The sequence below is a fragment of the Hippoglossus stenolepis genome, chromosome 19 (assembly GCF_022539355.2).
Source record: "Hippoglossus stenolepis isolate QCI-W04-F060 chromosome 19, HSTE1.2, whole genome shotgun sequence".
In the NCBI taxonomy this organism is placed as follows: domain Eukaryota; kingdom Metazoa; phylum Chordata; class Actinopteri; order Pleuronectiformes; family Pleuronectidae; genus Hippoglossus; species Hippoglossus stenolepis.
In genome coordinates this window covers 18,955,509-18,980,508 of record NC_061501.1, presented here as the reverse complement: position 1 = coordinate 18,980,508, position 25,000 = coordinate 18,955,509, and the positions used below count along the sequence as shown (strand labels likewise).

Below are 25,000 nucleotides of genomic sequence, written 5' to 3'. Positions count from 1 at the left end.
TGTACCTTTGTATCTGTTTCTAAATGTCTCCGCTCTGTCTCTTGTTGTCTGGTGTCTTCACATTTGTATTTATTCCATCCTGCACATAACAGTTAATATTTCCAGTCTACCTTCTCATTAGATGCCATTTTTATGCTGCAATCAATTTGTATTCATTAGTAATTCCTCCTTATTTTAAGTACCATTGACTTTATCAGTTTTATTTACACCACCACCCTTTTCTTTAATTGATGCTTCCCTATTTGTTCTGTCGATTGTTATTTACTCACACTTTCTAATCGTGTTTTTCTGTCCCCTCGTCTCCAACATGCCTGTCCCTGTGAATTCAGGTATCGGCCACTTGTCCCTGAAGAGGAAGGGAGCTCTGAGCGTCGCAGAGAACGGAGGATCTCTGCGGCGATCCTGCGAGTTTGGCTCCGACATGCTGTGGCCACCGCCGCTGGAGTCAGACGGTACGTCACAGCCCCAAAATACTCAACCTGTCACAGAGACAGGCTGTGGAAGTGTCTTAATCAGGGATGAGTTTCAGCCAAATACTTGTTCGGTTACGTGTTGAATATTCCGAGGTAAACAGATGTCTTTTCTGACATTTACGGTATTGATCGTGGGCCAAAGTCAGACGAAGGAAGGAGGTGAAAGCTTCAATAATTCTGGTTTATCAGAGGAACGTGTGATGTAGCAGAGAGCAAATGAGCAGTCTGACCTCAGATAGTGGTTTCGATCCTGCTTCTATAAAAAACGTTTTTTAAATGTGAACCTTCTTAATGATTTCTACGTATTAAAACTTACTGTCGAGCTTCTTGTTTAATCCTTCAGATTTGTGTTGACTGTGATCTGATTGGGTTTCATTTACAGTTTACATCAGAGTATTTAAAAGAAAGAATGTGTTGAAATAAGCATTTAATGGAAAGCGAGCGCAGACCTCACGCTCTCCTGTGTCCCGGAGATTTGACCCAAATTAACTAAAAAGTCCAATTGAGCATAAGAACCTGACTAATTGAGCAGAGAGCGAGTTCCTTGACAAACAGTGCAGTGATGAATATGTTTTTCTGTCTCCCTCCAGAGAATCACTCTGCCCCCCCGGATGTGACGGGCTACTCGTCGGACTCGTCTCACTCCCACACTGAGCGTCACCACATGTCCAACATGGGAACCATTGCCAGGAACACGCAGAAGTACGGCAACGCAGAGCGCATGGAGACGGGCGACGGTGAGAGTCATCGCTGTCGCTGTGTGAAACACGGCGGCAGCTTAAGCCCGCCCCCAACTGGAGCCTCTGACTAAAGACACTGAAGACACTTTGATAAAAATAGAAACAGGAGGTGATCTCTAATTGGACCACCACCTTAGAGAACTGACCAATTACAACGAGGCTGTTGCTGTCACTCCCCTAGATGAGCAGATTAACTTTTTTTTTACCCCTTTACAGATTAAACACAGTTTCTGTTCATATTTGACCTAAAAATATGTTTGTTCTTCATTCAGGTTCTTTAAATTGATTGTTTTCTTTTTATTTATAATTATTTATAGTCATATCAGTCTGGCTCTTATTGTTGTTGATGAGACTCCACTGTCTGAGGGTGTCTTTGTGCTTTGTGCAGGTGTCCCGGTCAGCAGTCGTGTGTCGGCGAAGATCCAGCAGCTGGTGAACACGCTGAAGCAGCCGCGCAGGCCTCCGCTGAGAGAGTTCTTCGTCGACGACTTCGATGAACTTCTAGAGGGTTAGAATCTGTCTTTGTGTCGGCATGACTCATGATTCTGTCTGATTTAAGGTGCAGTGTCACTCGCTCAATCTCACACTTTGGAGTCATCGCGGATTATGTGGATCTTTTCCTGTGACTGAAGTCAGAGGCTGCAGGTGGAGGCTGAATTAAGCAAATCTGCAGCTGTGAGGAAGGTTGGAGAGATTTCTGGCAGAGCAGTGGAGCAGCAGTTGTAGAGCAGAACGAGCGCTGGCGGTTAAAAAACCCTCTAATCTGAAAGTATGTGCTGGGTGGGTGCAGCAGAGAGTGAGGCATGCTGGGTAGGAGCTGCCGAGGCACAACACCTGAACTGGCTCCCAGGTGTTTTCAAGCTGCGATTCGTAGAAACAGTAACAGAGTAAAGAATCATTTCCATCCAGGGTCGTGTGGAGTCCATGTTAGGGACCAGATGATCTTCAGTCTTACAGAACACAAAGTTTTTTGAAGTTTATGTCGTAGGAATCTCGAGCCCGGAGATCAGTGCAGATCTTAATGTCTCTGCTCGTTCCTTCACCATCTGGCTGCGGTTTCTGTCTTTGTCTCCTCGTTTCAAGTCACTAATCTTTCATTGTCGTCTTCAGAAACCTCATCTTCTGGAAAAGTGGTATTTCTCCACGTTTCTAGCAGAGTTTGGATTCATTTTAAGCGAGTTGTCAATATCTTCGGTGTGGCCATGCGAGATAATGTGGAGCTCGGAGGTTGATATAGTGGCTGAGACCTCCAGTTAACTCTGGATCCATTTTTTATGACAATGGCTCAAGGTTGAATCCGACGGAATCCCCCCCCCCGTGCTGCCTCCCTCTGAGGCTTACTGCCGAATAAACTCAATATTAAAGTAGAATTCAGCCGTCCAGAACCTTCACATTCCCACAATACATCTGTATTAATAACAGCTAATTCATGAGCAGTGTGTCGGAGTGTGATTACAGCTTCCTCCTCGCTGTCTCACTGGAGCTAAATGTTTCCATGTGGTGTTTTCACCATCACAGTGACACGTTATCTGTCTCCTCATCTCCAGTCCAGCAGCCGGACCCCAATCAGCCGCGGCCGGAGGGGGCGGAGATGATGCTGGTGCGAGGCGAGGCGCTGGGGGTGGTCACTAACTGGCCCCCCTCCCTGGAGGCTGCGCTCCAACGCTGGGGAACCATTTCCCCGAAAGCCCCCTGCCTCACCAGCCTGGACACGGCAGGGAAGCCCCTCTACGTGCTCACATATGGTAACCAGGCGCTCGAGCACTCGTCATTTACGTCTTTACACACGTGGAGCAGAACAGGTGCAATGATCCCTGGAAGAATCACACGACATGTTTCTTCTAAACACAGACGTGCACCTCTGTGGTAGAATGTAGTCACCATGAACACGCATGCAAAGGAAGTCACATGGTCTTTGTGAATCCATGCTTAATTGTGTGTCTAAGCACGAAGCAGCTGTGACTGAATAAGATAATAAAGTTAAATCAGGAAATATAAATTGACTCCACATTTGATTTCAGCTTCGAAACCAGATTCTAAACCCGACAACAGTTTATTTTCAGTATTTATCAGTGAGCACAGACTGTGTTTTGTATATTTTAGGATTAATCTGTCGTCAGATCTCTTGAAGGAAGAATAAAATCATACAGTTCCAGCAAACATCAGCAATTTATGACCCATCTTTTCTTTATCAAGGACCTTCAGTTGAAACCATGAATTGGATTTCTCACTTCAGGCCTGTGGCCGACACCCTCAGTGTGTGGGAGCTTTATTAAAACCATAACTGTACTAGACAACTCTTACTTTTGATTATGATCCACAGCAAACTGAAAATGATCGTCTTCAGTGACCTCTCCCGCCTGCTGAAAATTCTTAAATGGCGTCACTGCAGACATTTCTTTCTTCTTTTATCGACTGTGTGTCCTCGAAATAGACAAAGAACACACACGTGCACACACACACACACACTCATATCCTGTGTCCTGCCCCCTGCAGGGAAGCTGTGGTCTCGCAGCATCAAGCTTGCCTACAACATCCTCCACAAACTGGGCAGCAAGCAGGAGCCCATGGTGCGACCGGGGGATCGGGTGAGTCACACTCCTCCGCACCGCCACCGTTCACAGATTGTGGTTCCTTGTCTTTGTGCTCATTTCACTGCGGCAGTGTTGTTGTTGTTGTGTTTGGCCAAGTTGTAACGATTCAGCAATTCATGCGCTCTGAATTTTTAAATTCAGCGGCTGTAACGCCACCCGCCAATAACGAAGAAGAAGAAGAACCGAGTGTTTGAGACAAACTTTAATTCTCACGCGTCAGTCACTGAACAGATATTTTATTTATAACTGTTGTGAAGGAATTTGTTGCTTGTTGCTCAGAAACTGAGTTTTCTTGTTCGTGATTTACTTTTTTCTCCCTTGATCCGTGCTGATGTTTACAAATGAGGTGATTCGGTTCCCCAGCATCTCAGAATCCACATGCTGTCCTCTCTCCCTCCTCCAGGTAGCGCTGGTGTTCCCTAACAACGACCCAGTAGCCTTCATGGTGGCCTTCTACGGATGTCTGCTGGCCGAGGTGGTGCCCGTCCCCATCGAGGTGCCCCTGAGCCGCAAGGTACTTCATGAAATCCACCCATTAGTCCCATTAACAAGCACCACCCGGTCGTACCGCTGTGCTGCAGAGTAAGGTTGATTCTCTCTGCTCCAAACTCCTGCTGTGTTTCATTCCGGCCTCTTTTCTCTGTGATGAGACTGAAACAACGTGTTGGATCTTCAGTCTCAGCTGTTTGGCAGCAAGAAGCTTTTCTGATGAAATAATCCTGTCTGAAGCAGAAAGACTCGTCTGAAACTCAGGACGTTTGATACGGAGCCGTCCTGTTTCTCTGCCATCGCAGGAGAAACTGTTGACTGGGAATAAACACGTCTGATGGATGGAAATCTGTAATTTGACCAAATGCTTTTCTGAAAGTTGCGTTTTTTAATTTTCTGTTCCTATTCAGCTGCCAGTGTTATTTCTTTATTTGAGCTCAGTTGGCTGTTTGCAGTGTTATGACCAGTGCAGTGTTGGCATGGTTACACAGTGATTACCTGCTGCAGCAGAAAATGCCTTTTGCTGCACGTCGGTCTTGAACCCCTTCCCCCCCCCCAACACCATCCTGCATTCGTGCTGCAGGATTTTCCATAACATTTCTTCTTCTGCTGGAGAAACAACGCAGCAGCAGTGCAGCAAACGTCACATGTCAGAAGAGCTAGTTCTTTAGTATTTCCACCAGTTACGATGTGACAGTATTTACAACCGCTAACAGCCACAAACTGAGGAAACCGATTAGATAAAGGAAAAATGTGTATAAATGTGGTTTAAGCCTGAAATTCAGTTTCCTGTCCCGCGGCCGTCTGCAGGTTTCACCACTGTGTGACGCAGACAAGTCCATTTATTAAATTAACACTTACTGTATGTTAATGAAAGAGTTAACTTTGGATGTACTTGCACGTTTTCTTACCAACACGGTGCTGGTCGGGTGTGGGGGTGTCCCTTGTCTGTATCGTCCAATAGGATGCCGGCAGCCAGCAGATTGGATTCCTGTTGGGAAGCTGTGGCGTTACCGTGGCGCTGACCAGTGACGCCTGCCACAAGGGTCTGCCCAAGAGTGCAACAGGAGAGATCCCACAGTTCAAAGGTCAGAGTGGAACTCATCAATCATGGCGGCTTTGTGAAGGCTTGATGGTTTCCTGGGGGCGGTCAGTCCTGGTGAGACAAAATGAACCATGAATATATTAAAGGTTTGAAAACTCACATTTTAATAAACATGAACTGTAAAGACAGGACAGGTTAATGTAGCTGCTAATAGAATCATTCTGTTTATGAATGAATGAGTGTGTGAAACTGTTTTAACTGATATTTTTAAATTAACTGAAGGTGAAAGTGTAAAACTCTGTTTCTCCTGGTTGTTGCTCTTTCTTTGGTCTCATTAGTTGCGGTGAAATAGGAAACAACTGAGTATTTGAAGATTCATATTCTATATTATTATATTCTCTCTCTCTGCAGGTTGGCCCAAGCTGCTGTGGTTTGTAACAGAGTCGAAGCATCTGTCCAAACCTCCCAGAGACTGGTTCCCTCACATCAAGGACGCAAACAACGACACTGCTTACATAGAGGTCAGCCAACACACACACACACACACACTGACACGCACACACAGACACACACACAGACACACACAGACACAGTGAATCAGTGTCCTCTTGTAACAGAAGCTGAGTCGTCAGTTTGTCTTAAATTCGAGCTGACATTGTTCCGGCCACCTCACAAATCACTGGGCTCTAGTAATAGAAATAAGAATAATAAAACTTTATTATTATAGAAAGGTTACTTAGTGTTTTACAAAACACAACGGAAAACAAAAAACAATTGAAAACAATCAACATCCATTAAAACCAGTTAAAATTCTGTCATTTTCAGACTTTTCTGTGAAAACACATTTTAATAAATCGTCTATCTTCTAATTTCTGTCTGCACTCCTTCCTCTCGTCTCACTTCATGGATCCGTCTGTTGTTCTCCTCTCAGTATAAAACCTGTAAGGACGGCAGCGTGCTGGGAGTCACGGTGACGAGGATCGCTCTGCTCACACACTGCCAGGCGCTCACGCAGTCCTGCAGCTACACTGAGGGTAGACGCACACACACACACACACACACACACACACACACACACACACACACACACACACACACACACACACACACACACACACACACACACACACACACACACACACCGCAGCTCCTGATCATCTAACCTTTTCTCTTGTTTTCTGTCTGTAGCGGAAACCATAGTGAATGTTCTGGACTTTAAGAAGGACGTGGGCCTGTGGCACGGCATCCTGACGGTAAGATTCTCCCTCTGCAGGTCAGAGATCACGACCCTCGTCTCCCTCTCGTCTGAAGGTGGCGCTAGAAACACTCCTGTTACTACAAATTAAAGATTAGATGTGCAACCCTGTATTTTAATGTTCTAACAAGTTGTGGAGCTTTTCATGACAAGAGGAGTTTTAGCAGGTGTAGCAAGCTGCTGGTATAGTGTCTCATGTTGTGTGCGTCTGTGTGTGTGTGTTGTGCAGAGTGTCATGAACATGATGCACGTGATCAGCGTGCCCTACTCGCTGATGAAGGTCAATCCTCTGTCGTGGATCCAGAAAGTCTGCCAGTACAAAGGTCAGTCACACTGCACCTGCCGCTCGGCTCAGTCAATTCACTCCATTCAGCTGTCCGTCAAATAGAGTCAATGCTAATTTAGTGTGTGTGTGTGTGTGTGTGCCCTCCCCCGCCCCTGCAGCCAAGGTGGCCTGTGTGAAGTCCAGAGACATGCACTGGGCTCTTGTGGCCCACAAAGACCAGAAGGACATCAACCTGAGCTCGCTGCGCATGCTGCTGGTGGCCGACGGATCGAATCCCTGTAAGCTCCCACTCCACAGAGCCCCTCACTGACGGTGAACTGACGAGAGGTGTATCCTCTGGGGAAGTCGAGAATCTGGGTCATTTTACAGGAATAGAGTCGCATGTGTCCAACTACACACATTTGGGACAATAAATGTTTGTTAACCCAACTAGAGTGGAAACAACTGATATGTAACATTAGAAACCAGGAGCTTAAATAACTCAATTGTTCAAAATTATGTTTTTTGCATATTTTAAAGATTTACAGATGACATAATATTTACCTTATGGTTACTGGACAGTCTCAGTTCATTTCAGTATCAACTTGCAGACCTGGAAATGTAGTTTTTTTGCGCTGTAATATCTTTCATTTTGTTAGAGTTAGATTTTTCCGGCGTTAAGATGATGTCACCTTCAAAAAACCAAATCGACAGGAAATATCTCACCGTGATGGATTAGCTGGATCTTAACTGTAAATTCAAAAGAACTGAGCTCAAGTAGTAAAAGGATTTTCCTCCAAGTTGTTTTACAGTGATAAGGTTTCGGCCCCGAGTGAAAACACTTGTGACAGTTTGTGGCTGCTTGTGTCCGTCAGGGTCCATCTCCTCCTGCGACGCCTTCCTCAACGTGTTTCAGACCAAAGGGCTGAGAGCCGACGTCATCTGTCCCTGCGCCAGCTCGCCAGAGGCCCTCACCGTGGCCATCAGGAGGTACACACCACACACACACACACACACACACACACACACACACACACACACACACACACACACACAGTCATTTCTACTTACATTGATTATGCAAACAAGCACAGAATCACAAATATGCAAATGTTCACACAAACACATCCACAGAGAAGAAGAAATCACTCAGAGTTCTTAATCAATAAAACCTGCACGAACATGACTGATCAATTACAAGCAAATAAATCAAAGTATTTCACCTTTAAACTACTGATTGAATATATATATATATATATTATGTATGTAATATTGAAGGAGACGTGAGTTTTTTTTGTTTTTCGTTCCTATTTGTTCTTTTGTAAATGTAAAAGTTCCACAAAGTTAAAAAGTGTCTGGTAAAGAGAGTTTGGTGTTTATGTGGAAAAAATCTCATTGGTGGATGAAATGGGTTTAAATATGTGTTTACTGTATTAAATCACTTTATTATACAATACATTACCATAAAGTACCTGTTTACCTACACAGACAACTTTAGAATCCAATCAAACTATATTTGTACAATCACCATTTGTCTCACGGGGCCGAACGAGGGGCCACCTCCTCTGTCTTGAGGGTCAGGGTCTCTTTAAATGTAAAGTGAAGATGTGTGTGTTGTGTCCAGGCCAGTGGAGGACAGCAGCCAGCCCCCGGGTCGAGGCGTCCTGTCCATGCAGGGTCTGACCTACGGGGTCGTCAGGGTGGACACAGAGGAACGTCTCTCTGTTCTCACCGTGCAGGACGTAGGCACCGTCACACCAGGAGGTCTGTGTGTGTGTGTGTGTGTGTGTGTGTGTGTGTGTGTGTGTGTGTGTGTGTGTGTGTGTGTCGGTGTGCTGTGTGTGTGTGTGTGTAAATTTGCAAAACACAAAGATTTTCAGTTTACTATCACAAAAAGAAAGTCTATTTGAGACGCTGGGATCAGTAAAGTTTTATAATTTTTACATCTATTAACAAATGTATTGCTCATAAATCTTCTCTCCACTTAAAAATTCAATCATAATAGTGTTTTAGTCCATCATTATAATTAATGCATTGACAATAACACTGGTAAAGTGCCACAGAAGTATCATAGACTCAAAGTGAGTCAAACTCTGTTTTTAATTAATAACAAACACAAATTCCAGTTTTATATATATATATATATATATATATATTCTCGACAACTGTGCAGTGAGTTTATCATGTAAATAGGATTCAGTCATGATGTAGTGACGGTCTGTGTTTTATAATCCATAAAGACGCAGTAATCTGCGGAGGAGAACATGTAAACCCTGCTGATCAAACGCAGACGCTGCCACAGCCAATCAGAACATTGCTGTCACAAATTAAGCTCTCACTTGAACTCACGCCACCCACTGTTCGTCACGGGAACTGCACCGCAGAGGAGACTGGATTTAATTAATGAATCTGTCGGTTTAATCAAAGGCTGTCGGGAACGGACGAGTTGATTTTCCTCTGGCGTGAGGGAGGAGATTCAACATCTGGAAAATAAAGCCTGAGATTTGTCGCTGAGTCAGTGGAAACTAAACAGTGGAATTATTGTTTCCCAGTAACCTAATCAGAACCATCACTGAAAATGTTCTGGCATTAATTCGTATGTTCAGATGTGAACCTGCTGCAGAGGTTCAGTTTAAACCCACTCACTGAAGCCACCTGGTTTCTGGTGGATGCAGATGTTTGAATTGGGTCAGAACAAACCTACTTTAAGATGAGATTCTGAGAAATGTGACTTGAGACACGTGTTTTTTAAACGGGTACATTTGGTTGATTAATGTCACAGTCGGTGTTAATCCTGCGTTTTCCTTTCTTTTCTTTTCTCCCCTCGCTCTCCCAGGCCTGGTGTGCGTGGTGAGGCCAGAGGGCGTCCCTCAGCTCTGTCAGACGGACGAGATCGGCGAACTCTGCGTTTGCTCCATCGCCACCGGCACCTCCTACTACGGCCTGACTGGCATGACCAAGAACTGCTTCGAGGTGAAGTGGCCGGCGTGTTTTCTGCAGACGCAGCCGACCTCAAAGCCTGACTGAGATCTTTTCACTCACACTGATTGTTGATATAGTTTACAGTAGACACCATGTTAACACCATGTTAACACCATGTTAACACCATGTTAACACCACAGCATGCACACGGAACCCATTAAGTTTGAATGTGTCTCCACAGATTCTCACTTTCACAACCTGAGGATTATCTTCCGCATTAATTAAGCGCCTGGGTGAAGAATGTCGTGAACAGTTCACATCTCAAGTCCCTAAAGCCTGACGTCATGTCTTTAATCTAAACAGATTAATATCAGAGACAAATAAGAAACATTTTAGAAGATTCTGAGCATTTATGTCCAAAAAATGAATATTTGAGATCCCAGGTGAATTTCCTTTTATTCTGGGTTTAGTGATATTATCTCCCATCTTAACCATTTTAATTATCTTTATTTGAATCTTAATCTGCCGCTAAGGTGTGTTGTTATAAACATAACAGTGGATGTCTCTGCAGCGTCAGCCTGACCATCTTATCTGCTCTATTAAAACCTGCAGTGAGACATTATCAACATAAAAGTTAAAAATACAACCATATCTGATCCTGGCTCTGTCATGCAGCTCCAGTGCTGGCTGGTTGCCATGGCGACTGCGCTGCTGAACGCCTGTGTGTTTGCAGGTTTACCCGGTGAGCTCCGGCGGGGGGCTGATCAGCGAGTACGCCTTCGTGCGGACCGGCCTGCTGGGCTTCATCGGCCCCGGCGGCCTCGTCTTCATCACCGGCAAGATGGATGGACTCATCATGGTGAGCGGGCGCAGGCACAACGCCGACGACATCGTTGCCACGGCGCTGGCGGTGGAGCCAATGAAATTTGTCTACAGAGGAAGGTGAGTGGGACAAAGACCAGAGCGTTTTGGAGAATCAGATAAAGAGTCTTTAACATCATTCACATCAAACCTGGCTCGGTTACTCTCTTCTCATAATGAATAAAACATCACTCTGCTCAAACTGTGCGTTGCTGCAGCTCCTCCTTTCAGCCTCTGTCTGAAACAATCTGAAATTGTTTGGCAGCTGGTGATATTCGTTGTGACACTTGGTTCAAATGAACAATGTCTACAGACAGGTCAGTTATTTAGCCCTGTTGAGACGAGTGTGGCCGTCATGATGTAATATTTTACTTTACTCTGGAAGTTTATTGCTGTATTGATGGACGACAGGAAACTGAGCCTCTCCTCCGAGACCCGGCCTGATGAAATGTTTTCAGAGTTTCACTTGAGGCTGAGTTTCATCGCAGGCTTCACAGAATGACTCACCTGTTGCTGCTAAATAAAAACCTCCCGCTCCACACAGGAAGGGTTTCTCAGTCCACATCTAATTTAGAGCCTCAGTGACATCGGGGAGCGATGACTGATCTGTAGCTGATATTTATATCACTGGTTGGCAGCTTAGGATTTGATTCAGTATCATGTTCAGCTGCTAACATTTTTTAAAAATAATAATTTTCTCTTTACGTTGACAGACGATTGCTTCATCTGTGAAAACAACTTCTCTGAGCCGATGTTTAGTTTGTTTTGCTAATTGATCATGTGACTGCTCGTTGCCTCAAGTTGAGGAACGACCACGGAGAGAAAAGGTCAGATCAGCTCTGTTGACCGGTGCTTCTGTGCTTCGTCCCTGGTTCTGTGCTTCGTCCCTGCTTCGTCCTGCTTCGTCCCTGCTTCGTCCCTGCTTCGTCCCTGCAGGATAGCCGTGTTCTCTGTGACGGTTTTGAGGGACGAGAGGATCGTGGTCGTGGCCGAGCAGAGACCCGACTCCACAGAGGAGGACAGCTTCCAGTGGATGAGCCGCGTCCTGCAGGTAGGTCGCCTCTCACAAACCGTGAGGAAGAGTACGCTGATGATGATGCTGACGATGAACAGATGATAATCCCACTGTCCTCCATCCATCTCAGGCCATAGACAGTATCCACGGCGTGGGCGTGTTCTGCCTCGCTCTGGTCCCGGCCAACACGCTGCCCAAGACTCCTCTGGGCGGGATCCACCTGTCAGAGATCAAGCAGCTGTACCTGGAGGGGGGGCTGCACCCCTGCAACGTGCTCATGTGCCCCCACACCTGCGTCACCAACCTGCCCAAACCCCGGCAGAAACAACCAGGTGAGAGACGGCGCTGTTTGAATACCCAGAGCTGCTTGCTTTTCTGGAGGGAAGGTGTTGTACTTGCTTAGTTGCTCAGTACTGTGTGTGTCTGTGTGTGTCTGTGTGTGTCTTTGTTTGTGTGTGTGTGTGTGTGTGAGCTGCAGAGATCGGACCTGCCTCTGTGATGGTGGGGAATCTGGTGTCAGGGAAGAGGATCGCTCAGGCCAGTGGAAGAGATTTGGGACAAACTGACGACAACGATCAGGTGGGACACACACACACACACACAGACACACACACAATCACTGTGCAGAAAACGTGTTTAAAAAAGAAACACAGTTCGATCTGATGACGTCGCTGTGTTTTCTAGTTCCTGTTCCTGTCGGAGGTTTTGCAGTGGCGAGCTCAGACCACACCGGACCACGTCCTCTACACCCTGCTCAGCTCCCGGGTAACAGCTCTCACCCTGTTTCCTGTTTAACAAGCACAAATGTTACTGAGCCACAGCGCCCCCTGCAGCCACATGTGGTGATCAACTCTGTTTGGCTCCGTGTCGGAGCGATGACGTGGTTTTTATAAAGAGAAAAATCAAAGTCCATCAATGTGTTGAGTGGAGCTCCGAAAAGCAGATTCTAAAATATCTGAGTAAAAGAAAACTGTTTAATTTTCATTTTATATTATTATATGAGAGGAAATGATGAAAAGATAATATTTGTACAGGATTTAGCTTTTACACTTATTTGTAGCCTGAAGTTGATCAGTGATCTTTACACTCTTCTCTCCACCTGCCTCGTCTCCCCTCCAGGGGGCAGTGTCCAGCTCTCTCACCTGCCTGCAGCTGCACAAGAGAGCAGAGCGAGTGGCCGCTCTGCTGATGGAGAGAGGGGGTCTGCAGGAAGGAGACCACGTCGCTCTGGTCTACCCTCCAGGTGAGAGGCTCGCTCGTACCCACAGGACGACGACAGGAGCGTCACCGAGCGCTCACACCTCTGTCCCTCCGTCCCTCTGTGTCTCCTGCAGGCATCGACCTGATCGCGGCGTTCTACGGCTGCCTGTACGCCGGCTGCGTTCCCATCACAGTGAGACCCCCCCACCCTCAGAACATCTCCACCACCCTGCCCACCGTCAAGATGATCGTCGAGGTCAGGATGTCTCTCCTCTCAATGGATATTTGATCAGTACATTTTTAGAGGGTATTTGTTGTGGCTACGCTGAAGTGCAGCTGACCTCTGACCTCTGACCCCCTCGACCTCCTCTCTCCAGGTTAGTCACTCAGCCTGTGTGATGACCACGGCGGTCATCTGTAAGCTGCTGCGCTCCAAGGAGGCCATGGCCACTGTGGACATCAGGAACTGGCCTCCTGTTCTGGACACTGGTACTGTGACCTCTCTCTCACACACACACACACACACACACACACACACACACACACACGGAAACCATCACTTCCTCACTTGTAGGGACCTTACAGCTTCGTCCACACTGCTCTGTTCGAGTTTTAAAACACATCAGAAACATCAGTTTCATCTGAACTGGGCATTTTTCAGATCTCCATAATAATAAAACGTTAACTTTTACTTCTCCCTTTAGAATCACGGGACAAACATCCATCAGTATTTTATGTTTCCATTCAAGTAAAACTGGAAAATTGTACAGAACATTTACAAAAACGGGACATTTTTCAATTTCTCTCCATGACTGTTAGAGCTGTAGTTGTATTGTGGGTTCAACTGGAGGTTAGTGTCTCTGAAATGAATGTAAGTGAACAGATTGTGTAATATAACAAACTGTGTGTGTGTGTGTGTGTGTGTGTGCGTGTGCGTGCGCTCTGCAGATGACCTGCCAAAGAAGAAGCCTCCAGCTCTCCATAAACCCACCAACCCTGATGGCCTGGCCTATCTGGACTTCAGCGTGTCCACGACCGGCATGTTGGCCGGAGTTCAGGTCAGCTCAGCGTTGATCCTCTCGTCCCGTCGCCCCGAACCTGCTCCTCTCCTCATTTCATTTATTCCTCACGGTTTAATTCCACCGGGAGCAGCGATGAACAACACACAGTGTAGTGCACACGGGAAAGATGGTTACAGAGATGTGTTACTGTGGAAGCCGCACACATGTAGTGAGATACTCAGAGCTCAGAGACACATGTTGACTCGAGCATGAGAAGGACATCTGAAGGCCTTCAACAGCAGGACCACACATTTACAAATCAAACAAGGATTTGTGTTGTCAACAATAATCACTTTTAAATGAAGGAATTAGAGGAAATGTTTAAAACTATCACTACGCAACAGCCTGAAGAACAGTTTGAGTAACCCGTGTATTAACTGTCCAACCTTCCGTCCTGTTCCGTGTTTGTGTTGTTGTGTGTCTCTGTCCTCACGCCGATTTTCCAGATGTCCCACAATGCCGTTGGAGCCTTCTGCCGGTCGGTGAAGCTGCAGTGTGAGTTGTACCCGTCCAGAGAAGTGGCCATTTGTCTGGATCCTTACTGCGGCCTCGGCTTCGTCCTCTGGTGTCTCTGCAGGTTGGTGCAACCTTTAAATGTGTCTCCCCCCCCCCCCTTAACCATCTTAAAGAAGAACTTATAAAGCTGTTGCTTCAAAATAAAAAGTCCCTTCATCACAAACAGACGTCCACATACTTTTGGCCACACGGTGTTAGTTCTTCATGACTTTCTCAGGTTTGAGATTCACCAGAGAAACTCTGCTTCATCTGTCGGGACACGTTTCACTACATGTTATACTGGAGCTGTGATTTATGTCAGAAAGTCGTCTGGTGTCCTTTAATAACACGAACAGAGATTCTCCTCAGGAACATTCATCTGTGACGCCGCGTCTGAAACTGTCGTCTTTAAATCTTCACTTCTGGCTCCAGATCTCCACTCTGGTTTCTTCTCGGCTCATAAATTCTGAACTTGGCCTGAAAATCTTCTGCTGCTGCGTTAAAAGTCGAATCAGACTGCAAATCACCTTCAAAATGAGAATATCCAAAGACCGACTGCTCACATAAAGACTAGTTTAATAACAAAGGACACACTACTGCTCCTGAAGTGGACGATATACTGAATCTTTATTCTTGTCTCTGTGTGGTCTGCAGTGTGTATTCGGGCCACCAGTCCATCCTGATCCCTCCGGTGGAGCTGGAGTCCAACCCGGCGCTGTGGCTGCTGGCCGTCAGCCAGCTGAGGGTGCGAGACACGTTCTGCTCCTACAGCGTCATGGAGCTCTGCACCAAAGGACTCGGCCTGCAGACCGAGGCGCTCAAGGTCAGCACGCCGCCGCCGTCGAGTCGGGTTTCTGATTCATCAACAAGCAGACATTTGTCAGGAAGATTTAATTTCATGAGGTTAGAGATAAATCACCTGTAGTACACAAAGTGATGTCACTCCAATCCGAAATCTCCCCGCTCCTCTGGAACCTGGTTCCTCAGCCTCCCTGTGACCGACCTCCCCCCCCCTTTAACAACCTGACTCCGTGTGCTCAGCCTGCTCAGCCTGAGGCCACGTCTGAGAGTCTCTGATTGGTCGCTGACGCAGAGTCGCACACTTCATTTCAGTGATTATCTGTCTTTACGTCTCCATGGAGACTGGAAGCTGAACACAGTGACAAGTCAACACGTACTTTACTCACTGGACTTTCTTGTTAGTCACTCACATTTTTATTTCTCCACTTGTGAGTCACACGACACCTTCACTAGATCCTTCGGTTAAACTCCTACGGCTTAACGTAATTCTTAACTTTGTCCATATCCAAGTGTAGGGCTTAGGTACATGAAGCTAAACTGAGAAGTTAAAAACCAAAGCTGATGAGCTGTGTGTGTCCTCCAGGCTCGGGGTCTGGATCTGTCCCGGGTTCGGGCCTGTGTGGTGGTGGCGGAGGAGCGGCCCAGGATGTCGCTCACACATTCCTTCTCCAAGCTGTTCAAAGACCTCGGCCTTCACCCTCGCTCCGTCAGCACGGCCTTCGGCTGCAGAGTCAACCTGGCCATCTGCCTGCAGGTGAGACCCAGCACAGCTCCGGGCTTCAACTGCAAACTGTTGTCATTTTCAATTTATTGTTTTTTTGTCTTGCCTATAAAATAATGAAACGATTTCATAGAAAGAATAAAAAAGACATGTTTTTATCAGATTTTTCCATTTACGATAAATGTTTGAGGCAAAAACTTTAAAAACGTTTAAGGTTTTGGTGAAAAACACAAAACTGTTTCAGAACTATTGTTCCGGTGTCTTTGTGTCAGTCGCTGTAATTTAAAAACATTTCTTACGTCTGTGAACAAGAGCAGAAAACCGACTGTCGACTGTTTCTCTGGACGAACTCGTGCAGCTCCAGTGATGTTGATCAAGTTCACAGGTTCTTGGTCACGTGCTCACAGTGTCTGTGTTGTGATTGGCTGCAGGGCACTTCAGGGCCGGACCCCACCACCGTGTACGTGGACATGAGAGCGCTGCGTCACGACAGGTGCCACGATCCGCTCATCACACATCTCTGACTCTTCACCGCCACACAGAAATATTTAATCTCTGCACGTGTTTGTCCTTCAGGGTTCGGTTAGTGGAGCGAGGTTCTCCTCACAGTCTGCCGCTGATGGAGTCCGGCAAGGTGAGTGTTAGCCTTCCTTCCTACCCCCCTTCCTTCCTTCCTTCCTTCCTTGTTCCTTGTTACCTGAGAGACAGGACCCAGGGCAAATCTCTGCGGTAAAAGTGAGACACACACACAGACAGACACGACTGAAATAACCTCACTTCGATGGATCATATGGACACTGAGTAGAAACAGGAAACTGTCGGATCTTTTCCTGGAGCCTGAGGAGACGTTCTTCATCTTCGTCACCCCCCCCCCCCCCACCCCACGCTGCTGACACACACAAAAGAAGACGTCACGTTTCTTCGCCGGTCTTCTGTCGCTCCGCTGTTTCTTTTGACTCACGTGGGAAGAGAGAGAGAGAGAGAGAGAGAGAGAGAGAGAGAGAGAGAGAGAGAGAGAGAGAGAGAGAGAGAGAGAGAGAGAGAGAGAGAGAGAGAGAGAGAGAGAGAGAGAGAGAGAGAGGAAAAACTCTTCCAGTCTTTTTTTATTTCCTCTGATGCTTCTGGAACAGAACGTGTCACGAAACAAAAAGTGGGAGTGAATGTGCTGAACTGTGGTCGAAGAGGAAGATGAAGCTGTGATCTATTTATAGAGTTGTATTCATGAAGCTGTAACCATGACGACTGATTCTTTTTTTTAGATCCTGCCTGGAGTTCGAATCATTATCGCCAACCCAGAGACGAAGGGACCTCTGGGAGACTCGCACCTCGGAGAGGTCCGCCCACGTCTCCTCCTTTATTTTATTACATCTTTATCTTTTCTTTATCGTGTCTCTTGTTCTTTCCATCTCCAGTTTTATCTTTTATCTCTGTCGTCAATACATTTTTCTTTATTTTCTCAGATTTGGGTGCATAGCGCTCATAACGGCAGCGGCTACTACAGCGGTTACGGCGAGGAGGTTCTCCAGTCTGACCACTTTAGCTCCAGACTGAGTTTTGGCGACACTCAGACGATCTGGGCCAGGACGGGTTATCTGGGTTTCCTCCGCCGCACCGAGCTCACAGACGCCAACGGAGGTCAGTTTTACTTCCTTCTCTCACGTTAACCCGTCGTCTTTGTCTCCGGAAACTGAAACTCTGGATGTGTGTGTGTGAACAGAGAGACACGACGCTCTGTTCGTGGTGGGAGCTCTGGAGGAGGCCATGGAGCTGCGAGGGATGAGATACCATCCCATCGACATCGAGACCTCCGTCATACGTGCACACAAGAGCATCATGGAGTGGTACGTGTCCTCTGCTCTCCTAGATTTACTCGGCGCTCTCACAGACGTATCTGCAGCGAACAGCCGACCGACGCACTTAGAGATCAGCCGCTGAAGAAAGTCAAACATCAGATGAAAGGTAATGAAAGTGAAATGTGATTGTTTCACCAGTGCCGTCTTCCCCTGGACCAACCTGCTGGTGGTGGTGGTGGAGCTGGAGGGCTCCGAGCAGGAAGCCCTGGACCTGGTTCCCATGGTGACCAAGGCGGTGCTGGAGGAGCACTACCTGATTGTGGGCGTGGTCGTGGTGACGGACATCGGCGTCATCCCTATCAACTCTCGCGGCGAGAAACAGCGCATGCACCTCCGCGACGGCTTCTTACAAGACCAGCTCGACCCCATCTACGTGGCCTACAACATGTAGCCTGAGTGTGTGTGTGTGTGTGTGTGTGTGTGTGTGAGAGCGAGCATGCGTTTGTATGCCGTGCATATCGCCGTTGTTGTTCATTCATTTCCCAAAATCAAGATGTACTGTATTTTTGAACCTGCATATGGTGAAGTCTTAAGTCGTCCGTTTTCTTTACAGTCGTGTTGTGCCGGTTGATTGACTGACTGATTGATTGACTGATTGATTGACTGATTGATTGACTGATTGATTGACTGATTGATTGATTGATTGCTCAGTGGTGTTATGACCATTTTTACACCCCCGCTCAATCTCGTGACCGTCACCAGGAGCTCGTCACTGTAGAAAGCCTTAGGGGAACACTGTGTCGGGAGGGGAACGGTAGAGTCTGTGACATCACGTCTTACTGGTCGAAGAGAGAAATCCCAGTTCTGTGGTATTATTTCAATTAGACGAGGGGCAGCCAGATTATTGTAAAAATATAAATATTGTACATAGACATAATAATCTATATGGAGAGGTACCTACAACACAAAGAGGTATAGTAGCCCCTATATGCAGCTCTCTCCACCTGCACCCTGTGTGTGTGTCTGCATCGTGTGTGTGTGTGTGTGTGTGTGTGTGTGAGTGTGTTCATCTCTTTGTGTTGATGTGTGACAGGGACATTTTACCAGTTTCAATGTGAATTCAACGCTGATTTCAAACAGATTTTAAACCTTCGACGATCAAACACGAAAATATTTTATACCGGTTTTAAACGTTAAAAAAACAACAAAAAAACGTTCGTTTTCAGTGTCGCAGTGAAACGTGTAACTGGCTCTAAACTCATCGACTGCAACTTTTCTAAATCTGGTTCAGAAACTGAAAGAAAGATAACTTTTTTTTTTTCTTGTAATCATCAGAGTTACTGTGAATTCAGTCCCTCAAACATCCAAAGCATCGCGTCAAGCAAAGTGCACTGTGTGTAAATACAAGATGAAGACAGAGTATTATTACTATTTAGAGTGTCGTGGTCGACGCGGCCGATCGGAGCGACGGGGACACGGCTCTGTTCCTCCAGGAGCTGAATCACGACATCGGCGTGAGGCCTTCAGAGTCGCTCTCTGGATCCAGATGCACTTTAATGCAGCAGCGTCTGGAGGCCGTTCGGCACAAAGGGATGAAGTTTACAGAGAAAAGCTCCTATTGTAGCAATAACGCCCACGAGGACGTTCCTCACTGCCGAGGTCAGAGGTCACGTCTCCAAACGAGCTGCAGAGGATGAGACTCTTAAAAAGAGTTTATACTGAGTTTCCTCCTCGCGTTGGTTCGACACGTCTGAAGTTTCGCTGTCGGAGCAGCAGCTCGATTCAAAGAGAAACTCAAAGAGACAAATCCCCAGAAAATCTGCTTCACCTCGAACATACTTTTATTATATTTTGTATAACTATGCATCTTAATGTTTATGTTTCGGCTCATTAACAGATGATTTAAAATTTAAAGCAGCAGCAAAACAGCTCATCGGCACTAAAAGAGCAAAGAGTAATGAAATCGCTGCTGATTGAGCGACGTGCAGAAACACACAAATCTCGGTTGTTGTTTCAGGTTTTATTTTAAACTTAACTTCGTGTTGTGTAGTTTTGAGTAAAGAAGAACTTTTACCGTCTTCCTGGAAATGAAAAGGAGCAGAAGATGAAACCTGGGTCTTTTTCTCCAGTTTGCACAGAAGAAGCTCAGTGAAGTGAACGTCCTCTGGGCTTTGGTGCAGCAGCTCCAGCCTCGTGTGCACCAACACCCAACTTCCCTCAGATGATTTAAGAGAATTAAAAAACTATATGAAAGGTTTTAGAAGAAGAGTTTATTGGCTGTGAATTATATGATCGGCACTAACCTGCCGGTCACTGCAGGTTCCTGAAGAAACGACCGGTGCATCGTTAGTTTACGTCCTCTCTGGATTCTCCTGACCTCATCTCGTCCTCCTGCTTTGTTTCTCTTGTCGACTCTGTCTCATCGTCTTTCGCCATCATTCGTCTTTTTTTATCAGAAGAAGAAGAAGAAAAAAAAACTTTATGCATATCAGAAGTTGCTTATTGCGCTTGTTTGGCTGTTTTAGCAGTTTGGGTTTGTTGGTAGCAGCGTAGCGGCCATGTTTCAGTCCCTGTGTGTGTGTGTGTGTGTGTGTGTAGCAGAGGATGTGGGACAAGAAGGAACTCCCATCAGAGACCCGGAGGACTCGTCAGTGTGTTCAGGGTCAGATGGGAGAGAGACTGCATGGTGTGTGTGTGTCTGAGTGAGTGTGTGTTAGATGTGTGTGTGTATATTGTATGTAAATAGTGTTGATTTTGTACGGTACAAGTGTGTGTGACTTGTTTTGTACACATGATAAAAAGATTAAATGACACTTTTATAAGAGCCTGCTATTGGCTCACCGTCACACTATACAGTGCAATAAAGTGCTTTGATTGGCTAAAACTCAGACTAGTCCTCATTATTATTATTGTTTTACTAACACATGATTGGTTTGTGCTGCTGGTTCAGGTGATGAAGCAAAAGGTTGACAAGGAAATGCATCAAATATAATGTCTCATTTAATTTAGCATTTGAATCAATACGTAAACACGTTTTACACGTCTCCGTTGGTAATATTAAATGTGCAAAAAGTTGAAATGATAATTTAAACGAGGGAGAATCTTTATTGTCTTTCTAAACATTAACGAAGATGCTCAGCAGAGTTTAAACTAAAGGTCACAGAGGTCGAGTTTTACAGGATCCACCAATAAAACCCAGTCACGCGTCAAACACACTTCAGCTGCTGCAGCTGCCGACTTCGTTCCGTCTTCACGTTCCTCGTTTCAGTCGCTGCAGCTGGAACCTGAAATATAAAGATGAAATCAGTCAAACGGAGACAAACGTCAAGTGTCTGAATTTCAATTTATTCACATTTTATTTGAGGAAACTCTTCAGAATCACTTTGTGAAATATTTAAAATATTGAAAACCTCAAACTAAACAAACATTTTCTATTTCATCTGCTTGTTTCCTTCAGTGAATTTTCATATCCTCTTAAAACACAACTTTAACTTCTCATATTGTTTAAGGGGAAATAAGTACAAATGAAACTTCCTGTTCGTGTCTCTTTCTCTCAGTTTTCCCACAGTCACAGGGTTTTACTGGCTTCTCCCCCCCCCTGATATTATTAGCTGGACGTGCACGAGTAAAAGCAAAGTTTATAAATGCAAACATCTTTTACAGCTTTGTAAAAAGCCACAGATGGAAAGTCGGAGTAAAACAAACACAGTAAAACTGTTCAGCGTAAACACAAATCTTCTTTTCCTCTTCATCTCTGTGTTTCTGCTTCTTCACTCGTCGGTCACTCGGCAGTAAAAGCATTTCTCTCTCACTGGGATCAGTTCTTTTATGGACATGATGAATGATCTGTGAGGACGGACGGTTTCAGCTGAAGGATGGAACTTTACTTTCTTCTCTTATCCTTTCATCAAACAACAGACCTTTCATTAGACTGTGGATGTTTGTGTTTGTTTCTGTCAGTAAACTGTGACACAGTTAAAAACAACAATCAATCAGATTTTATTTGAAAATAACAAAGTTCTTTATACAATTAAAACAATAAAATGTGAATCACAAACATCTGGAGAATGAATTTAGTTTTGACTAAAAAACTCTGTTGTGTTTATTATGAATGAATCAGAACATTAAACATGATTATTATGAAATTAATGGTTGAGTTTGATCCTGACGAGTTGTGAGCCCACGCCCACTAGAGGTCGCTGTTGTCGGCTTCAAACACTGGATCCCAGGAATCTGCTCCATGGTCCGAGGGGCGGGAGCGCGCATCAGTCCTGAGGGTGTCCCCTGCTGAGGGAAACGTGTGACGGGGACGCGCTTGGCTGTGACCGTGAGGAGCATCGCCTCGCGGATCTGGAGTCACACCTGGATCCACTGGAAACGGATTTACTCTTCTGGAAAAACCGAAGTCCACCGTGCGTAAAGACTGTGCGTAAAGACCGTGCGTAAAGCCTGCGCCAAAACCGGACTTTTCCCTTTGCTCTGCCCTTTGCGCACTACAGAGTCAACCTCCAGACACACACACACAGACACACACAATTACGCACACACGCTCTCAGGTCTCAGTGCAGACACGTGTTTGCTGCGGAGGAGGATGAGATGAGCTGCGGCTCCGGTGGATGAAACGCCAACATGTCCTTTACGCACCGGCTCGTGCTGCTGCTGCTCGGCCTCAGCCTCGTCCTCACGGTCAGTGCTTCACCCGCCATCACTACAGGGTCTATTTACTCATATTTAATTGTTATATCTAATAACCTGAGCTGAGAAATGTCGTTTAACACAGAGTCAAAGAGTCAAAGAGTCAAAGCTGCAGCTGCTGTTTGTTTTATCTCTTTGGTTTTTGTTGGTTTTCTTCCATGTGATTTTTAATGTGTAAGGACATTTATTTTAGTTTTGAATAAAATTTTATTTTTCTGTGACTCTTCTGAAGTTCATTATTTATCCTATTATGTGCATAATGATTTAGTTTGAACACTTTTTAATTTAATAGAGTTTTTTGTCTTGTCGAGGAAGTTAAATGTTGTGTCACAGCTTTAAAACGTGTTCATTTGAGTTTAATGACTTTCAAACAACTTGCTTATCTCATCAACTCTAACTTATTATATTTAAAATGTAAAGTTTATAGAAACAATATTCTACTTGATGTTTATTTGGATGACTTGATATTCTGCTTATTTCTACATTTATCCCCATAAACTGTGATATTATGATATAATGTGTTCGTGATAATGAGACTTTGCTGTAACATGTAAACAGGAATATTCCATCAGCAGCTCATGTAAACATCATAATCATAACGTGTCTCTTTCAGAATAAGGTCGACACTGATGATTGTCGTCGTCAGTAAAACTTTGTTCCAGTTGTTAAACACTGAAACAAAAACAACAAAGATAAAGTTTAATTTCTTCGTGGTTCAGCCGATGTGTGAGAAAACTCCATATTAATTGTAGCTTGACTTTCTTGCTGCTGGTTCATCATTAATGTCCGGGCCCGATTCGGCCTCAGCTCTAAATTTAGACTGCAGCTCGGACCCTCAGCTGCTCTGTGCTCTCGTCTGTTGGAGAAAACCAGGACTGCTCCGCTGAGGGTTTGGATCCGACACCAGACCAGTGATTCACTCAAGGTTTTAAAAACCCAGGCGACGTCGCTGCTCCAGAAATGAGGAAATAAATAAGAGGGAAGTGGTTCAGATTAACATGTTCAGGAGGAATCATGTGAAACATCAACTGAGTTTGACCCAAAATCCTGATTCAAAACTGGATCACTTCATTTTTCAGGAGATAATTAAAATGAAAGGACTGTTGCCTGTTGTGTTTGCACTTTGTGTGTGTCTGTCTGTGTGTTACAGCTGTAAAACCTGAGTGTGTGTGTGTAGTACTTATAAAGGTTAATGACTTGTGCTTCCTCTATTGATCTGACTGGAGAGCAGAGCCCTGCTGCTGGTGTGTGGGTGTGTGTGTGCGTGCATGTGTGTGCGTGCCGCTGCAGAAAAGCAAAGTAATATTAAGGCTGAAGTTTTTTGATGAGTCACATTAATACTTGTTTTAAAATCAAATTTTCTTACCAAATGTATAAAAAATCTGCATTTACGTGTTGAACAGGCTCATTACGCCCCCTAGTGGTCTAAACTGTCGTGGACCCCACGGGACCAATGCTAGCGTAGAGTCGACACTTCTACGTTATGACATTTCTAAATATTTGAAAAAGCAAAGAACTCTCGGCTGAAACTAAACCTCTGAACAACTGAACCAGCACAAAGTCGACTGTTCAGAGCGTGTGTGTGTGTTTGAGCTGCACGTAGGCGTGTCTTAGCTCCGCCCCCCAGCACTGCGTTCTCAAAGCATTCCTTAATTTCCCGGGAATCTGCAGAAACAGACGTGAACGACCCCTAAGTGCGCTGATTAAAAAACCAAGCTGTGATAAACTGATTTAATCCTGTGCCTCTGTTTTGCACATTTGACTGTTTCAGTTAGAGCTGCAGCGAGAGGCCACTCTGCCACTCAGCTGCTGCACGTGAAGATCCTGCAGAGTCGACCAATCATCTGCGACGGGGATGATGGCGTTAGTCGCTGAGTTATCGTCTGTTATCGTCTGTTATCGTCTGTTATCGTCTCTGCGAGCAGCAGGAGACTGATCGGTGGTTTGTGGACGAGTCAGACGAGGTTCAGGATTATAATCTGAGGAAAGAGAAAAAAACCACAGTGTTTAGTTTAATCCAGAACAGTTTATCCTTGGGCTCGTAATGGATCTGTGTGTGTGTGTGTGTGTGTGTGTGTGTGTGTGTGTGTGTGTGTGTGCTCATTAGATGACAGAGATCATGTTTGCAGTGGATTAAATGAGGTCAAGCGATTTATCCTTTGCCCTTTGCTGCTTTCCGTTTATAGCCTTTTGTTTTGAGAAGCAGAAAATTATGAAAAACAGAAATAACCGGTGATCACAGCGCCCCCTACTGCCCCCTCTGTGAAAGAGCTGCGGTGTAGCTCACTATTAATCGTCCTGTAGTAAAATTAAAAGTTCAAATATCAAATGTATCACCTGCTCACCCGCATCTCACTTTACACTTCGTTAACGTCTGTAAAGAAACTTTAGTTATGTGGCTTCACGTTAACATTTACGATCATATTTAGTTCCACCTGTTTGTCACATTTTCATCAATCTACTGGTGATAAAACCATTTCCTTCATTCATTGGTTCATTACAGACAGAAGTGACGTCTGATAGGTCAACGTGATGATGACTTACTGTGTGTGTGTGTGTGTTTGTGTGTGTGTGT

General features: G+C 45.4%; 2 protein-coding genes across 3 annotated transcripts in view; both read left to right on the top strand.

Moving 5' to 3' along the window:
• The window catches only part of LOC118098311 (disco-interacting protein 2 homolog C), a 35,156-nt gene extending 14,538 nt beyond the window's left edge, over positions 1-20,618 (top strand). For both annotated transcript variants that reach the window (XM_035141980.2, XM_035141979.2), the window contains exons 6-38: positions 330-452; positions 1,064-1,210; positions 1,602-1,721; positions 2,761-2,958; positions 3,710-3,801; positions 4,211-4,321; positions 5,261-5,384; positions 5,753-5,862; positions 6,273-6,375; positions 6,530-6,594; positions 6,826-6,919; positions 7,041-7,160; positions 7,737-7,851; positions 8,486-8,625; positions 9,698-9,834; positions 10,517-10,725; positions 11,581-11,695; positions 11,790-11,991; positions 12,138-12,238; positions 12,344-12,424; positions 12,779-12,902; positions 12,994-13,115; positions 13,237-13,348; positions 13,808-13,917; positions 14,367-14,497; positions 15,070-15,238; positions 15,800-15,970; positions 16,369-16,430; positions 16,514-16,571; positions 17,197-17,271; positions 17,398-17,572; positions 17,655-17,778; positions 17,929-20,618. In XM_035141980.2, the coding sequence (XP_034997871.1) occupies positions 330-452; positions 1,064-1,210; positions 1,602-1,721; positions 2,761-2,958; positions 3,710-3,801; positions 4,211-4,321; positions 5,261-5,384; positions 5,753-5,862; positions 6,273-6,375; positions 6,530-6,594; positions 6,826-6,919; positions 7,041-7,160; positions 7,737-7,851; positions 8,486-8,625; positions 9,698-9,834; positions 10,517-10,725; positions 11,581-11,695; positions 11,790-11,991; positions 12,138-12,238; positions 12,344-12,424; positions 12,779-12,902; positions 12,994-13,115; positions 13,237-13,348; positions 13,808-13,917; positions 14,367-14,497; positions 15,070-15,238; positions 15,800-15,970; positions 16,369-16,430; positions 16,514-16,571; positions 17,197-17,271; positions 17,398-17,572; positions 17,655-17,778; positions 17,929-18,181 (4,193 nt within the window). In that variant the 3' untranslated portion in view covers positions 18,182-20,618. The remainder of the gene's footprint in view (positions 1-329; positions 453-1,063; positions 1,211-1,601; positions 1,722-2,760; positions 2,959-3,709; positions 3,802-4,210; positions 4,322-5,260; positions 5,385-5,752; positions 5,863-6,272; positions 6,376-6,529; positions 6,595-6,825; positions 6,920-7,040; positions 7,161-7,736; positions 7,852-8,485; positions 8,626-9,697; positions 9,835-10,516; positions 10,726-11,580; positions 11,696-11,789; positions 11,992-12,137; positions 12,239-12,343; positions 12,425-12,778; positions 12,903-12,993; positions 13,116-13,236; positions 13,349-13,807; positions 13,918-14,366; positions 14,498-15,069; positions 15,239-15,799; positions 15,971-16,368; positions 16,431-16,513; positions 16,572-17,196; positions 17,272-17,397; positions 17,573-17,654; positions 17,779-17,928) is intronic.
• A 1,394-nt stretch (positions 20,619-22,012) lies between these two features.
• Positions 22,013-25,000, top strand: part of LOC118098264 (vasoactive intestinal polypeptide receptor 2) — a 16,361-nt gene continuing 13,373 nt past the window's right edge. The window contains exon 1 of the mRNA XM_047344605.1: positions 22,013-22,416. Coding sequence (XP_047200561.1) covers positions 22,360-22,416 — 57 coding nt within the window. The 5' untranslated portion in view covers positions 22,013-22,359. The remainder of the gene's footprint in view (positions 22,417-25,000) is intronic.